Below are 17,157 nucleotides of genomic sequence, written 5' to 3'. Positions count from 1 at the left end.
CTCCTCTAGCGCATTCCTTCCCCCATTGCTCGTGGTCAGTCCCCTCCGTCCAGGGCCCCCCAGCCGAGCCCGGGGGAGGCTTCGCCTCTGCTCCGCGGGGCACAACGGGCCCCGTGCCTGTTGCCGAGTCATTTCTGGCTTCTGTCGTGCTTCCCCAAGACCCCTAAACTTCAGGGCCGTTCTCTCGCGGCCAGCACCCGCGCCTCGCCCCGGCGTTTTCCGCGGCTTCGCTGCCGCGGCGGGGCCGTTCGGTCGGGCCGCGCTCCGGCCTCCCCGGGCCCGGCCGGGCGCGCAGCTCCCCGCTCCGGAGAGCCCGGCCCCGCCGCCGCTGCCGCAGAGCCCGCGGCCCCCGTCCCGCCCTCCGGCGCCTGCAGTCGGGTGCTGGCCCCGCCGCTGCTTCGCGGGGGAAAAAGCAGGTGCTGGGGCGGCGGGGGCCCGCTGGGCTGCGGCGGGAGAGCCCCGCGCCCCGGGTGCGGGCGGAGGGCGGCTGCCCCGACGGCACGACTGGGAGCCGGGCTCACCGCCGCCCGAGAAGCCGCGGCCTGGGACATCCCGCATCCCCAGGAAGCGGAGCATGCGAGATGAACGGGGGTGGCCGCGCAGCCTTGACCCTGCCCTGTGCAGGAGCCGAGACCACGCCAGTTCCTCGCACGGAAAAGCGTTTTGGTGACGGCTGGCCGGTTCCGTGAGCTGCCCGTGGCAAGGGCAGGGACACGTCCCACCGCGCCGCCCGCACACCGGACGCTGCAAAGTCCGCGACGGAGAACCCGTTGAGCTCGGCGGCGGCGGTGTACCAGCGCTGCCTCCCCCTCGCCTTCCTGCCGGGAACCTCGGCCCGCACGCCCGGCAGCAGCGTCCCCGCACCTGCAGGCCGTGCTTCCGACCGGCCCGTGACCGGAGCCAGGTAATTAAGCATCCGTCAAGGAGCCTCGCAGCTGTCCCGGGCTCTGCTTTGCTCCTCTCGGGCACATTCGAGGCCTGATGCTTGTAAGCCAGCTTCGCTGTCAAGCTGTTTTGTTTTTGTTTTTAAAATGAAGGAGACATTCTTTTCTTTCCGTGTCTTAGCTACTGCTTCGCAGCCTGAGCAAAAGCGGCGGCTGCACCCTGGGCCGGCTCCGCTTCACTGGCCCGGCAGCCAGCGGAGGGGAGCGACCCCCGGGCGGGACGGACGGGGCAGCTCGGGCAGGCGCGCGGCCCGGTGCCTCCCGTATCGCATCCGCCTTCCGCAGCGCGGGGCCGGCCCGCCCCTCCCGGGCTCTCCGCACCGAGGACGGATGCGGCCGCCGCGCCTCTGCCCGCCCGCCCGGCGGGGCCAGGCCCCGGAGATGGGGAGCTGCGGCCCCGGCCCCTCTGTGCGGCCCGCCCAGCGCTCGAGGCCCGCTCGGCCCGCAGCCGGTGCCGCCGTTGCCCGTGTGTGTGGAGGCGTTGGGGGGGGGGGGGCGCGCTTGCCGGCACCGGTGCGACTCCCACCGGGGGAAGCGGCCGCGGGGGCTCTGCGGTTCCGGCTCTGACAGCTTTCCGCGGCCCCGACTGCGCTCCGCGCCCGCCCGCGGGGCCGGGGCCTCCCCGTCGCGGAGCCGCTCCCCTCGGTGCCCGGCTCTGCGCCCGCGCCGTGGCGTTGGTGGGTTTCCCGCCGATCCTCGCCTCTGTCCGGGCAGCTCCGCGGGGAGGGCCGGGGGCCGGGGTGGGGGGTCCTGCAAACTCTCAGTCGCCGAGGGCGACCGCAGCGGGGCGGCGAGACCGCACCCGAGCTGCAGCGCGGGTACAGCGGCGCGAAGCGGGTTTGGGAAGGGATCCGCGCTGCGGCGGCGAACACGCAGAGACGCGCGGCTGGCAGCGCGGCGGAGACCGGGAGCCGGGTTCCTGGCTAAGGGAAAACGGCGGGTGAAAAAGCCACCCGCACTCGAAAGCGGGAGCATTCACCCCTGCTCCTTCCCGTATTCCTTTACATGAAACGCGCCCCAGGGAACGCGGCAGCTCTGTGCGGTGACGGGCCTCTCCCGAGGGACCGCGGCGGCCTCGGAACGCGGAGCCCGCCTGGCCCGAGCAGAGGGGCCTCGTCCAGGCCCCAGCGGAGCCCGCAGGCCCGGGCCCGCCCGCCGCGGAACGGCGGAGAGGCCGCCCGGGAGGGTCCCGCGCAGCGCGGGAAGGTCCCCGCAGGCCGCGCCCCGCTCCTCCCCGAGAGAGCGCCTTGGGGTTCCTGGTCCGCTGAGGCTGCGGTTTGTGCGGGTCAAATTGGAGACTCTTCCAAGAAACGGCCCTGCCAGGCCACCCGTGTAACGACGCCGCCGGACGGAGCAGGGCTCTTTATGGACTCGCAGCTGATGGCTCTGGTGAGTTTATCTCTAGATGAGGCTTCAGCCCGCGTGCGGAAAGGCAGCAGTCTTTTTAATTTTATTTTGTTTTTTTTTTTTTCGAAAACCAGAGATAATCATGAAGGAGTTTATGGTGGCGTATTTAGTGAGCTGCTGGGGACTGGAATCTCGTGAATAGCTCATAAAGTTGTACTGCTCCGTACGTTAGCACTCTACAGAAATGCCTAAATGCCTTTTCCTCGGTTTGTATTGTGTTTGGGTTAACACTAGAACTGCGTTCTGGTGTACAGGTTTTCATGCGAAAAATAACCCTGTTACTTGTCAGGAGAGTAAAAGGTAACTCGTTAATAAGAAAGGTGACAATTCCGTAATTCCCCTGTAATCCCCAGGGCCCAGATTAAGGGGACAGACACAGCCATATTCACCAAGATCAGTTTTATTGCTTGAGAACCAGAGTACTCATTTCTAAAGGCCTTCAAAGTTATCATGAGTTGAGTTCGCTTAAATAGAATCACTGTGTGGTTATAACGCAACATGGCACAGTAACGATACAGAGCTGCAGACACCCTTTGGGCGACAGCACGGACTGCAAGCCCAGGCTGTACTGTTGAGAAACCATTCTGCAAGCGGACATCAAATCATTTTCAATGGTAGTGATTTATACCGAAATCAAGCATCAATCTAATGCCATCACGCAGTCCATGAACTCTGTAGTGTTCTAAATTAAATCAATAAAACATACATTTGTGTTTCATCAACAGACTCCCTAATCACCTTTTAATGTTGTATTTAGTGGTGGGAGAAAAATGTTCGTAACAAGATTATATTGTAGGCTGCACTGAGCTACTAACCAGGAAAATTTACAGTCTTTTTTTTTTTTTTTTCCTTTAACACTGTATAAATACAGTCTGTGTCCAATACAGTTGCTACCTGAAGCAGACTATTATCTTCTTCTCCCAGGTTGTTATTGTTTCAATACAGAATACTTGGCACCATAAAACAGTAACAAAAGACGGACAAAAACAGTTTACAAAATTCTTGAAAGTTACACCCGAACCTAGCTAAGAACTTCACATTCAATCCTTAATATTACCTAGAAAGAAGGGATTATAGGAGTAACAAAGTGAAACTGCTAATATATGTGCTATATAGTATGCTATATATCTGTATCCAGGATGGCACTGCTATATATTATTTATTATATAACTGTTGGTTGTTGATGTACACTTAACTAAACCTGCTAAGATTCCAACACTAACTGCTGATACGGCACTCTCAAGCATTCATATTGGAAAGTATATTTAGCATAAGTTTTGGTCAGGTTTATAAATTATTTATATATCTGTGTATATATACACACACATACATACATATATATACACACACATATATATGTACGTATAGAAAGCAGCTGCTGTGTGATTCAAAAACCATGTAACATGGCAGTATAGTAAATAACATGAGAAAAAATTATAAAAATGAAAAACAAAATGCTAAAACTAGAACACAAACCATAAGCCTTGGTCAACGAAGAAAATACCATTTAAAGCCATCAATATCTCTGTCTGTACAATCCAATGTACAAAATCCCAAAGCGGTAAAGAGAGATAATGTTCGGCATGACGCCTCCAGAAGTTGATAATATGCTGAAGTAGCTTTTCCACATTGACAAACACTTATTAAAAGTTGAAGGTTGTGAAATCTAAAACACGTAACGTCTCTGCTGTCTATTTAGAGTTTTGGCAACAGAATTGTGACATATATATAAAAAATAATTCCACAGTTCTACTTGATGTCACATGAACATACAAGACAGTGAGGTATGTGAGGCTTTTCTCGAACAGAGTCCGGATGCTGAAGCATAGTGTACGATCAGCAGTCTCAAAATGTGGCACTCGGGACTGGATTTATCAATGCGGTTGTTAGGATTATGTATTTCATACACTGCGTGTTCCTTCCCCGCCTCGCTACAGCGTGGTTTCGCGGAAAATCTTCTCATTTCGTAGGCATCTTTTTCCTGTTGCAGAATTGGCATTTTTTTAAAAAGAAAAATAAACACAGGGGAAATGATGTAGAAAATATAAACGTAAAGGAAAAAAATGATATTTACCACCACATCACTGCACGACACAACACTTGTGCACATTTGCAATAGGTTTACCTGCCCCAGCAGCTATTCGAAAGGACAGGAACACAGGCTGCAGCAAGTTAGGGAAAAATAGAAGTTACACATTTGAAATGTAAACATTTTTTTACAGTCAGTAGTAACACAACAAAAATTCCTCTATGACTGGAAACAAAATGATGCAATGATTTCTTGTAGTAATCTAACTACAAAATGCAAAAGAGAACTACATCGGCTCCTTATGGATCTCTGCTCCCACTGAAATCCAAGGGAAAATTTGCCACTGATTTCTGCGGGAAGAGGACCCCCTACACAACTTCCTTTTATGACAAAATCGGCTACACTGAAAAGGCCATGCTAAAAAATGTCACCTTAAGTACACTAGTGACAAAGGAAACAAAAATTATTGTTTCAAACTGGCTGTCCTTCAGCTGTTGACACACCAAACTTTGCCTTTTACTGGAGAAGTTAGTAAAGTTCTGTATTTAAAAAAAATTGACTTGGATGATTCTGGACCAAATATCTTAGCTGCATTCTTCCTTAGAAGAAGAATACTCTGTCTCACAAGAACCCTGACTGTGAAAGTAAATGCAGGTATCTGTTTGTGAATTTGGATTTCCGTGGATACACGCACGTATTTACTCATTCTCCAGCACTGCATTGCCATTCAAGACCCTGAGCGCGGTCTCCTAGGCCTGATACAAGTGTACAACTGTTGTTGTACAGTTTACCAGTTTTGGCAAGTTTCTCGTTGAGTTTTTGTGTAGGTTTTATACAGTTTTTATATAGGCTTTTTGTCTCCCACTCCCCGACCAACTGTTTTCAAAGAAAGCAAATCCTCCGGTTTGCTGTATTTCCAACTTAGCTTTCCATCTGGTGTCTTCAGCAGAGAAGACTGTTTATAAAATTTGTGTCTTTTCCTTCATTTAACAACTGGTATTTATGTAATTCTATACCATTTTGCTCACTTGCTGCTTACGTACGGAACTGCCAATATGTTATTTTACTAATAAGCAGCTCGGCACCAGATTAATTGAAGCTATGTTTTGGAAGCCATTTTGGTAACCCAGTGAAAATCCTTGTTTTAAAAGAATAGTCGTAAGTGCACAGACAATTGCTCCTCTTAATTTTGTGTTGCATCATGCTTTCATTCTAGTGCATATCATCCTGTTCTTTATTTGAGTTCATACAAGTATCTACTCCAATGCACTGGCTGATTTCAGCTGAATTCAACTTTAAAACATTTTGGGACGTTAAATCAAAAACAGGACAGAGATATAGCTGACAAATAGAAAATTAACAGAAACTAGTGCATTCATTCTCCTTCCTCATACAAAAGACTTAGAAGGTACAAGACTAAGATGTTTAATTTAATTACCTTGTGATCCCCCATGCAGACATTTGGCCCAATGTGGTCATATATTACTATCTTCTCATCATTTTCTGACTAGTTAAAAAAAGAAAACAACAAACCACAACAAAACACTAGTCAGTTCAAGTATTCTCCGGACTACAGAAACAGAAAGAAACGTGGAAATAATTTCTGCAAATATTTCAAACCAGTTTAGGAATGAAGTGATATTAACCCATCTTTGCTTGGCTTCTCCAGCGAAGGCCGTGTAGGATGAGTATTCACGTCCAGCACTGCTTGCAGTAATTCCTGCAATCTGTCCACATAAAATAACCCATGCAATCATGGCATCTACTGCCCGCTCCTGGGACCTCTAGAGATTTCAGTGAGTAACACTCGGACAGAGGACACGAACGACTCGCTTACGACTGCGGGCTGGCCTTTTGCCAGTGAAATGCATCTGGCACATCTGGCCAGTCCTTTCTTAAGAACAACACACCGGTTTTATTCGGTTAGGTGGGATATATGTTGTTGTTTGAATCCAATGCAAAGATACAGGTGATTGAGAATGTTCAGAGAGGTGAATGAATGATTTCCAGTTTATGAGTATAATCTTTAACCGTTTCCATGAGATATATTACTTCGTCTGAAAAAAAGGCGTTAAGTGATTTTAAGAAAATCAGCAGCAAATGAAAGATGACATTCCTTCAGCCTCCACTATGAACTGCTTTCATTTTACTCCATGTTGAACTTTATCCTTATACACTGACTTCTTTAGTATTTGTAGCGTAATGAATAATAAAGGTACTCATCTTTCTGCCATTTGCAATAGATGTGGTTTTCAGAATCTGGTTGGATTCTCTAGCACAGTTCTTCAGGAATAAATACAAATACATTGCCATCCCAGACAACTTCTTACTATGCTAAACAATTCCCGTAAGCTAATTAAATCTGCTCTCTGCACACTCTCAAGTCTCTAATACAATCGTAGATGTGCTTTAAACTAGCTGGCAGTGCTAATTTATTTTGTATGAAACAGTCAAGACTTTCTCATCTGTAATCAGTCAAGTTTGACTGGGCAATAACTTTATATAAACAGTAGCATTTAGGACTATAAAGTTAAAACTGAATTATCTTTAATGCAGTAAGGAAGCTTAAGGTCAGATTTACTTTATAGCACGGTTGTCTGCCAAAAATATAAAAACATAACCTTCTGCATTGTATGCATGAGCACTTTCCAATATTTCAAGATCATAATGCCACCAGCATCGGAAGTGGGGATACATTCATCAAAAGCGACTTGATAATTTACAAAGGCAGCATAAAATTGTGGATTTTCAACTGCATAATCTTTAGACAGATAAACAAATTACAGCGGTGCACAAGCAGGAACAGTGCACACTTGGCTGAGCATTCATTACTTCATGCTATCAGGCATCAGCGCAGCTCCCTAGCAGTGGGCAACCTTTGGTGTTTTAGGGCTCAGGAAGCATAAAATAACATGATGGTGAGGTAACCGACCATGGCATGATAGATGATGTGGCATGAAAGCTGTTTACAGCCCCACGTCGGTACAATCTGTAATGCCTACTGTGTAGCTGAACGCGCCGTGCAGTGCGGTAATTTGTGCTTACTGTCCTTTCTTTGGGTAGGATTAAAGTGCAGATTTACTGCCGGTTTTGTTTGAAATAAAATACGGAATTGCTAAGACAGAAAAAGAAATTATTTATTTGCCTGTAAGAAAAATTAATACAGCAAAATAATCACCTGCGTAGGAATTTTCAGTAGCTAGTTACAACCAAGAATTCTTTTAGAATTCATACACATTCACATTTTAAGGATTTGTTAATCAGTTAATTAAAGTGTGCTTTTGCTTCTCCGTTCGTTTTAAAGCTTCGAAGTGCAAGTCTCTGCAATGGAATAAATTCTCAATGGCAAGGCAAACACGGCTTACTGTGTAGAACCCCCAAAACTTGTGAGGTCATTTTGCCTTTTCCTCTATCAGTTCAGCATTCTTTTCTATGAATATTTTCATAAAGGTTTATGGGCCAGAATTACAGTTTGGTTTTCAGCTGGAGAAGCGAACTGCTTTATTGGTACAGACTCGCTGAGTTAACCGCGCCAGTTTGGCCCAGCTACATCTCTAATCTTGCATACGCATTTCTGGAGATATCCCAGACTGCTTGCTCGTGGTTTGTAAATGCAAAGCTGCAGCGACAAAACTATGTGAATTTTTAAAATGTAAGCTTTGAATGATCAACTCACTGGGTTTCTGTTCCGTGGAGACTAAGAATTGGGCTAAGTGACCTCACAGTTAGAAACTTCTTTAATGCTCTAACTTTGTTTTCCTTTGTTTAGTTTTCTCCCATTATATCCAAGTTATACCCCTCTAGATAATCTGAAAGAATTCCTTTCCCTCTGTACTGTTTACACTCTTCAAGCCTTTGTGTACACTTCTATCTTCTTATTCATAGCTAAAAAAAAATCTTCCCTCATTGGCCACTCTTTCCATGGTTTTAATCCTTTGTTCTTTAGGAATTTCATGGGCACCAAGTACTATCTGTAATATTTTGGGTGAAGTCTCACTTTTTCATATGATATTTCTGTCTAAGAAGATCCAATAACACTGATTTTGACATTGCTATTTTATTATAAAGCCTGTATTCCTTTTAGCTTCACAAATTTTTATTTTATTATGTACTGCAGTACATGCATTGTCTAAAATTTTGGGCAAAACTTCAAGATACCATGCAGACACTTCTTACACATGGATATTTGTGAGGAAGCAGATTGAGCTGAAATTTGAGTAGCTATGGAAAAATTGTTCTCAGCCTTTCAGTGAGTTACATACACCAAAGCAAACAGTCTAATAATGAGATAGATAACTCTGATGAGAGAGAGAAACAGAAGGTTATAAACTTTAGGAAAGCAAGTTTCAAGGGTTTAATTAATTTAAACATAAAAAACCCCACAGAGCTGTAGAATATGGATTTATTTGCAAGGAGTATTTTCTGCACTTCACCTCCATTAAACTGTATTCATTATACAGGAGAATGCAGACAAGAGACATTACTTTGGGCAATTTTGGGTTTGGTAAGTCTGTTATGTATGAGACAGCCATACAATCTGGTCGGCAAGATAACCTCAATGCAACAGTGCTGGAAAGTCACAGCACGTTCCTTGCTGCGTCGCGCTCACGGCCACGGCTAGCACAGCAGGGGAAATCTAGCTCAGAGCAGAAGGGCATGGCTGAGATCTCCTTCTATCATACACCGATTTCCTGACATGTTCTTGGTCCTTTACGAACAACTGACAGCCAGCGTAAACAGGATGGGTCCCCAGTTGCCGTGAACAAGCACACAGGAAAAAACAGAGGCAGTGTAAACTGGCCTACGTAACCGGCTGACCTGGTCCAGTGTTTCCACGGAAAGGAGGAGAGGGAGAAAAACGAAAGAGGAAAACTGGAAGGGTCCTGAACTGTAGTTAGGTCATTTAATCTTGGATAAAGCATCACCAACTTTACCTTACTGCCATTCTCTAAAATCCCAAGAGGAACTGTATGTTCTAAAAATGTTGCACAATCGTATTTTTAAAGCTCTAATGGAATGTGTAAACTTAGGCACTTAATTGGTGTACCAAAGTTAGGAGCCTTCTTGCTGGAGACTGTCTGCATTCAGGAGACACTGACAGGAGACTGGGCCCATCTAGGATCTGACGTATTCTTGGGAAATCCAGTTCTCACCGTCAGCCACAGAGCGAACCTAAATCTACCACACTTGCAACTCAGGTAGCTCAAGCTGCTGCTGCCCAGGTTTTTCCTTCAATAGCATTACTCCGCGGCCAGCAGCCACTCCTGCCTACTGCCGTCTGCAGCTGGGCTGTAGCCGTAGTAGGGGCAGCACTGGTACTCACGCTGCTGTATAGCGGGCTGGACTGAGGGGCTGCCAGAGGCTTCTTATTTTCTCTTACTCTTTTTTTAAAGCAGACACAGTTCCCCAGTCCGGTTCACAAACAACCCAGTGCAGCGCTGACATGTACAGAAGCGTCACAGGAGACCCGACAGGCAGCCAGCAGTGTTTGGGAAGGATCGCTTTGGTAACTGCCAGTGGGTTAACTGGGACAGATTCCTGAGTGAAAGCACTGGTGGTGTAAGTGTTTATTACTGCCACGGTTTGCTGTCTCCAGCTCGGTGAGCGTTTGCTACAGGCTAGTGAAAATCCAAGGACAAGCAGAGGTGTATCAGCCCTACCTACCTTTGCTGAAGATAAACGCAATGTGGAGGCAGCGGGGTGGCTGCAGGTCTGTACTTACTTTCAGAATGAGCTCCTTGGCTGAGTGGGACATCAGGATTCTGTCGCACCAGGCTGGACATCTCGTATTCATGTACTGCTTTCCCTGGCTAGAGTCCTCGCTGTACGGATAACTGCGAACAAATCACAGTCACAGCCATCAGCAACTTTTTGCCAAGTAGCCTGAAACCTCTGGCTCAAATGACCACATTAATTAAAGAATTTAACTGGGGTAAAAAGCAGCTCTTTTAGACACCTCTCATACTTATTTGTCTTTTTTTTTTTCGCCTCCTCCTCCTTTCTTTCTCATGTGCTCTTTCTCTATTATTTCCCTTCTCATATCTACAATCCTACTTTAGGCCAGTTTGTTAAGACAGTTTCAAAACTCTCACCTCCTACCTTGCATTTTTGCATCTGAGAGTGTTTAAAGACAGCAGACTATTGCTCTTTGTGAAAGTATGAGAATCAGTTCAACAACAGCTCAAGTACAGCGTAGGCTGTTGGCTATGACTATGGAAAAAGAATAAGCAGAAGATGAAAAAGGAAACCTAGGAAAAAAGGGTTCATTTAATGAGATTTCTTTGCATGATTCTCTGAAGGAGAAGTATCCAGGAATACAGGGCTCTGGGATCTCTGCAGCTGTACACAAACCCCACCTGTACGAATTCTCTGAGGCTGGCTGAGGGGGAGATATGACAAGAAGGCAGGCTTTTCAGGAGACTACAGAACCGAGGAACTAGGAATGCAGTGTAAGGAAAATGATGCTGGCTACGTAAGATTCTGTACCTGTGTTAACAAAAAGTAAATTATTTTGTAAAAACATCCCGAATGGAAGCTGATTAAATGGTAGTTATACCGTGGGGTCACTATAAATGTGCTATGGGATCTCCAGTGCATTCTAACTTGCTTTAAAAGGCAGCAGAAAGTGTTTATTTTAACCTACAGAGCAGCCTAAAATAATCTAACTTAACATGCTGGTGTGAGCCCACAGCCTGAAATCGTCTAAAGCACCTGAAGCGGCAGCCTCTGGTTCAGCTGTCCGGAGGCTGAGGCCAAGGTTTTCCTGGGTTCATCCAAACGTTCTCCCTAGTTTCATGTGATAGGACTTTGAAACCGATGATGGCTCATCATGCAGTAAGGCCCACTGCTTTCCCGGACCACTTCCAAAATGGCATGGGTAAGCAGCCAAAGAGGGGGTTTGCAGAAATCCAGGGGGTTTGTGACGAGCTCAATTTCCTGAATATTGGGCCCGAATGAATTGAATTTTGTCCTTGGCAAATGCCTTCGAACAAAACCCCTGATAATATGCTGGTGCATATTATCCACATATGTACGTGTGGGTGTATTTAAAATGACATTTGCATTTTATTCTGCTCACCACTGAATTCATAAAGGAAATACTGAGGTTTTCCTGATACGTATGTTAAAGTAAAATTTCTGGTATTGTAACAGAAGGGTTTGCATGCTTGAAGAGAAACTTATTTACCACCCTGCTTGGCGCGATGCTCTGAAACGGAGACGTATAGCTTCCTACCAAATGGGTTTACAAGCTACACTGCCATTAAAAAGATTAGCCATGGCAAACGTCCAAGAAAAGCCTACTGAACGTATGGGAACAAACCAGTGATCTCAGTACCTTTTCCACCTCATCAAACCTAACAAGACTCATTTTCAAAACATACTATGCGAATTCAATTTGCTGCTTCACTGACATACAGAAGTACAGCTTATTTCTGAGTGTCTCTGAAATATTTTGATGATGTAATACTTAGAAGCCCTTTGTCTGCAATTTAAGGGTGGGCTTTTTCTGGTAACCTCTTACTTCAGTTACTCAAGAACCTCACGTAACTGAAGGTGCTTTTTAGGACATAAGGTGTAAGAATCAATGGCATTTCACAGAATCCTTCCTTTTGCAGCATTAACTGTATGGCTTTTAAAGTGCAACGTTCCGCACCTGGAATGATCTGTTACTGCTGTGTGCCAGAGCATTCCATCTGAGAGCCTATATTCTGTGAAATGGTATTTATCAGTTTGCTTTATTGATCTTAATGTTTTCTCAGGGTGAAAACTTCTGCCCATTTTTCAGGGTCTTTAGCGCTGCTCACCCAGTCGGGAAGTTACTGCAGTTTACAAATACCTTTGACAAATCAGGTTTCTAGCGGCTGAGACAGAGATGAAAATAAATGCTGCAAAAGTTATCCAGACAAAATGATCTGTAGGTAATAATTTAATACAATAAAGTGGGGCAAGCTCTTAATTTTATAAGGCAGCATCCTTCCTTCAGGCCAGAAGCGTGGAGCATTCTGTCTTGCTGCACTCTCACGAATAAGGCTTCCGCCTCCCCACCACGGCCTCTTTGGCTTGTGCAAGTCTCACTCAGGGAAATGCTGACACAATAAAAAAATCCAACTATATATACACGCCGAAAAATAAGGAAAACTATTTGCTCTCCTCCTTCATGCTCTAGAAGGGCCACATATACTTTGGAATAAGCAGGCTTCTTTTTTAGATGGTCTCAAAAAGTGATCATAGCTAAATATGACTCAGAATTGCTGGGAGGGATTCTTTTTTTGCGACTTAACAGGTTCTGGGGACAAGATAGTTTAGTTTATTATATGCCATTTATCTTAAATATGGTTTTGCAAATAAAAGCTCTATTAGCAGTTTCTGGAATAAGACTGTCACTGAAGAAATCTTCATGAAACATAGTGCTGAATGTATACTACTCCAGAATGAAACTTTTCAAACAGCATACACTCCAGTAATTGTCTCCATCATCCTATTCTGTAGTTAAATGAGCAGTGGAATGAAAAGTAGTCTGACTGCTTCCGGAACCGAATCATCCTGCCTGACCAATTTGGTGGCCTTCTATGACGGGGTGACGGCATCGGTGGACAAGGGATGAGCAACGGATATCATCTACCTGGACTTGTGCAAAGCTTTTGACGCTGTCCCGCACAACATCCTTCTCTCTAAACTAGAGAGACATGGGTTTGATGGACGGACCACTCGGTGGATAAGGAGTTGGCTGGATGGCCACACTCAGAGAGTGGTGGTCAACGGCTCAATGTCCACGTGGAGACCGGTCACCAGTGGCGTCCCTCAGGGGTCCGTGTTGGGCCCGGCCCTGTTCAACATCTCTGTCGGCGACATGGACAGTGGGACAGAGCACACCCTCAGCAAGTTCGCCGATGACACCAAGCTGTGTGGTGCCGTCGACACGCTGGAAGGGAGGAATGCCATCCAGAGGGACCTTGACAGGCTGGAGAGGTGGGCCCGTGCCAACCTCATGAAGTTCAACCAGGCCAAGGGCAAGGTCCTGCACCTGGGTCGAGGCAATCCCAGGCACAAATCCAGGCTAGGCAGAGAATGTATCGAGACCAGCCCCAAGGAGAAGGACTTGGGGGTGATGGTAGATGAGAAGCTCAACATGAGCCGGCCAATGCATGCTTGCAGCCCAAAAAGCCAACTGCATCCTGGACTGCATCAAGAGGAGCGTGGCCAGCAGGTCGAGGGAGGGGATTCTCCCCCTCTACTCTGCCCTGGTGAGACCCCACCTGGAGTACTGTGTCCAGTTCTAGAGCCCCCAACACAAGAAGGACATGGACCAGTTGGAGAAGGTCCAGAGGAGGCCACGCAGATGATAAAAGGGCTGGAGCACCTCTCCTATGAGGCCAGGCTGAGAGAGCTGGGGCTGTTCAGCCTGGAGAAGAGGAGGCTCCAGGGAGACCTGATAGCGGTCTTCCAGTACCTCAAGGGGGCCTACAAGAAAGATGGGGAGAGGCTGTTGAGTAGGGCCTGTTGCGATAGGACAAGTGGTAATGGTTTTAAAATAGAGGGGGGTAGATTTAGATTGGATATTAGGAAAAAAATGTTTACGATGCGAGTTATAGAACACTGGAACAGGTTGCCCAGAGAGGCGGTGGATGCCCCATCCCTGGAAACATTCCAGGCCAGGTTGGCCGGGGCTCTGAGCAACCTGATCTAGTGGGGGATGTCCCTGCTCCTGGCAGGGGGGTTGGACTGGATGACCTTTGAAGGTCCTTTCCAACCCTAACCATTCTATGATTCTATGATCTTCTTGTAACTCCGCAGCTCTGACGCGGTTGGAGGGTCGTCTCCCCTATGGATGCTCTGGTGTCTTAGATGATGCTACCTCGTTCAGATGCCTTCCCACCGGCTGATGAGATTTAAAACCAGTCAACAGAAACAATCAAAAGAGGACACAGACAGATGCATAAGCATTTCAGGAAGCCAAGCTGATGATTCTGGTGCTGCCGCAACAGAAAGGTGCTGCAAACATCAAAGACACAAGGAGAACATCCAAGCCTCAACTGCCACACGCAGCAGCTCTCAATTTCAGCCTTGTACACAAAACCTGTCACCAGAATGCAGCCTTTGGCAGTGCTGCTTTACTCCCTGCAAACACAGCGTCTCCTGAAGCTGGCAGACGGGCCTCAGAACCGTGAAGGCTGCACAATGCCCAACAGGTAACAGGAGAGCACGTATTTCGGAAAGAGCAGGACGTAACGTCACAGCACTGATTTTGCTTCTTCCAGTACAGCCCAGGCTCACAATGGTACTCAAGAATCTGGAAAATATTTCCACCGACTTTGGTGGGCTAACCAAGATACAAGTGTGCTACTACACACTTCTATTGACTATTCACTTTTTGTTCTCTCTAGAGTGACTTCATGATTTATCTGCTCTTTTCCTTGCTTTCACCTCCACTTCTCACCTGCTTCTTTGAAATGAAGCATAAATAGTCTCTTCTAAAGAATAACATAAATTTGCATTTATGTGCATGCGAAAAGTAGAACTATTTTTTTAATACACATCTCCCAAAAGACATGAAGCACAAGATTGTCTGCTACCAAGTGCATCAAAATAGCTTTGTTTTGCTGACATCTGCAGCCTCATTTAACACACCCATTCCAGGCAGGTAAGGAACTCACAGTTCTTAATTCAAAACTCAGTTAATAATTGTAGTTAACCAATTTTCTGATTATGAAATGGTATAATCAGTTCTGTGTGAATTGTATAAACAATTACAGGCTTGATAAAAACAACTGCAGTCTGATAAAAATAATTTTAAGGACTATAACCAAATAATAAAAAGTTAAAAACTCCAGTATTAGTCTTCCAGAAGGTAAGCATCACGCCACCTTTCTGTGCATGCATCATTAGTTTTGACCACCAGAACTGTGACTGTGGCAGAGAAAACGGGAGAACCAGCTCCTTCAGTCCCATGACTAGACAGGAAAGAATGTATTTTTTTTCTTCTTCTTCTTTCAGTAGCAGTCTGCCTCCATCACTATCTGTCTTGTGCAATGTATAGAAGACAGTGATCTTGAGAATGAATAGCGAGTGCTCATGTAAAACGGTGACATAACAAATAAAGGCCTCCAGGTATCATTTAAATATAACAGATAAACAGAGATAATGGTAACACGTGCAGGTGCTAGAGATAAGTTAAGACTGTACACGCTTCCTAACTTTAGTATTCAGTATGGCTACTGACTTTTTTACACACACTATTACATACATTTACAAATACAAACGGAGAAGTGGGGAATTCCATGTGGAGAAACTTTTCTGCCCTGTTTAAAACAGTGGCAAAGTTGAAGTTCAGGGCCTTCGCCACCCATGCTAGCTGAATAACTAATAGCAAAACTAGTCTGTTACTCTCTGTGTAGGCCAGCGAGTAGGGTTAGGCAAAATATACTTTGCCTGTAGATTCCTCTGGGTGACGGACAGACAGGCAGTTCTGGAACCGGAGCATCCCGGGAGCATCCCTGTGAGAGGCTTGTGTGATTTATCTCCAGTTGTTCAGGATTTATTTTTTTCTCAAGATGCAACTTCTAGATGCTTTTCCACCTTATTTCACAAATTTATTTTCCAGTTACACTCATTTTATTTAATCAGAAAATTACTGTCAGATCAGGAAAAATGCTCCTAATGAACTCTTCTCTTGTGTAAGAACGAATAAAGTGTGTTACTGAGATGGGTGAAGTGTACGTTCTAACAGGAAACAGTTAATACCCTTTGGAGTGTTACTACCCCAACAAGCTGTCTGTCAGATGAAGTTCTGCTTTCCAGCTCATTTTTGCTCATTTTGAACGCAGGGAATACGCCCTGCCGCTGTGGTGCTGCTTTAGGGATGCTGCTTCTGTCGGCAGGACGTTTCCCGTGGTGGTGCAGGCAGTGTGACAACACCCGCTAGCCATCAGTGGTGACAAATTAAGCTGTGTAATCTTCAGTACAATAAAGGTCCTTCTGAAGAACTGTGCGTCCCACGTCTAGATTCATATGTGGATGTTTAGGCAAATTAAATGATGTTCCAGGGAGTGGAAATGCCTTCTGTTCAGCCATCACTTGTTTTCTCACCTATTAATTGTCCCCACATTTTATATGACTGAATTGTTTTTAATACAAAATATTTGAGATAGGATGGAATTAGAAAGCATCAATGAAAACTGAGCTCTTTATGGGAAGAGCTGAGACATCGTTTTGATCTGCTCCGTTTTATTTTTGAACTGGCTATGAGCCATTGCATTTGCTAAACCTTCTCTTGCTTTTAAGTCTTTCTATTTACATATGATATCGACAGAGAACATCAAAAAGGGAAAAATCCCAGCCACTTCTCATCAGAAAACTCCTTACTGGTTTTGTATTTTGTAAAAGAAAACGTTGGAGCAGTTTACCTTTAGCTCTGACACACGTTCAGATTGTCTGATACGCTTTCACCAGTGCAAGGACAGTGAATGTAGGCTGCCAGTCCAAGGGCGGGGCGCTTCGAAAGGTGTAAGGCCGAAGGCAGAAATAAAAATATGTTGATATTTTTAATTGACAGAGTCCCAACTCAGCATTAGTGTGAGCTGGTATACGAGTCTGATTTCAATAAAATGTCATTCAACCAATCAAAGTATGACATCTGATTTTTGTCAGCTTCCAGATTGTTACTTTCTCCGTCCAAATTGAATTACCGTTTTCTATTGCCCTGAATCCGAAAGGGAGATTTGGGTTCCCTAGTTCTCTTCCTAACAAATGACACCGTGTAATTTCTCTTCATGTGCT

General features: G+C 45.8%; 1 protein-coding gene across 3 annotated transcripts in view; it reads right to left on the bottom strand.

Annotated features, from left to right (window-relative positions):
• Nucleotides 1-2,735: 2,735 nt before the first annotated feature.
• The window catches only part of INPP5A (inositol polyphosphate-5-phosphatase A), a 237,685-nt gene continuing 223,263 nt past the window's right edge, over nucleotides 2,736-17,157 (bottom strand). The window contains exons 13-16 of one of the 3 annotated variants that reach the window (XM_086752449.1): nucleotides 10,103-10,214; nucleotides 5,819-5,887; nucleotides 4,426-4,513; nucleotides 4,204-4,332 (exon numbers count right to left, since the gene is read on the bottom strand). In XM_086752449.1, coding sequence (XP_086608575.1) covers nucleotides 4,433-4,513; nucleotides 5,819-5,887; nucleotides 10,103-10,214 — 262 coding nt within the window. In that variant the 3' untranslated portion in view covers nucleotides 4,204-4,332; nucleotides 4,426-4,432. Of the gene's footprint in view, nucleotides 4,333-4,425; nucleotides 4,514-5,818; nucleotides 5,888-10,102; nucleotides 10,215-17,157 lie in introns of all 3 variants that reach the window. The other 2 variants (XM_086752447.1, XM_086752448.1) reach the window with 2 other exon arrangements.

This window comes from Chlamydotis macqueenii, chromosome 7 (assembly GCF_036417535.1).
Source record: "Chlamydotis macqueenii isolate bChlMac1 chromosome 7, bChlMac1.mat, whole genome shotgun sequence".
Taxonomy (NCBI): domain Eukaryota; kingdom Metazoa; phylum Chordata; class Aves; order Otidiformes; family Otididae; genus Chlamydotis; species Chlamydotis macqueenii.
The sequence above is the reverse complement of the archived record's forward strand: the minus strand, read 5'-3'. Positions and strand labels throughout refer to the sequence as shown.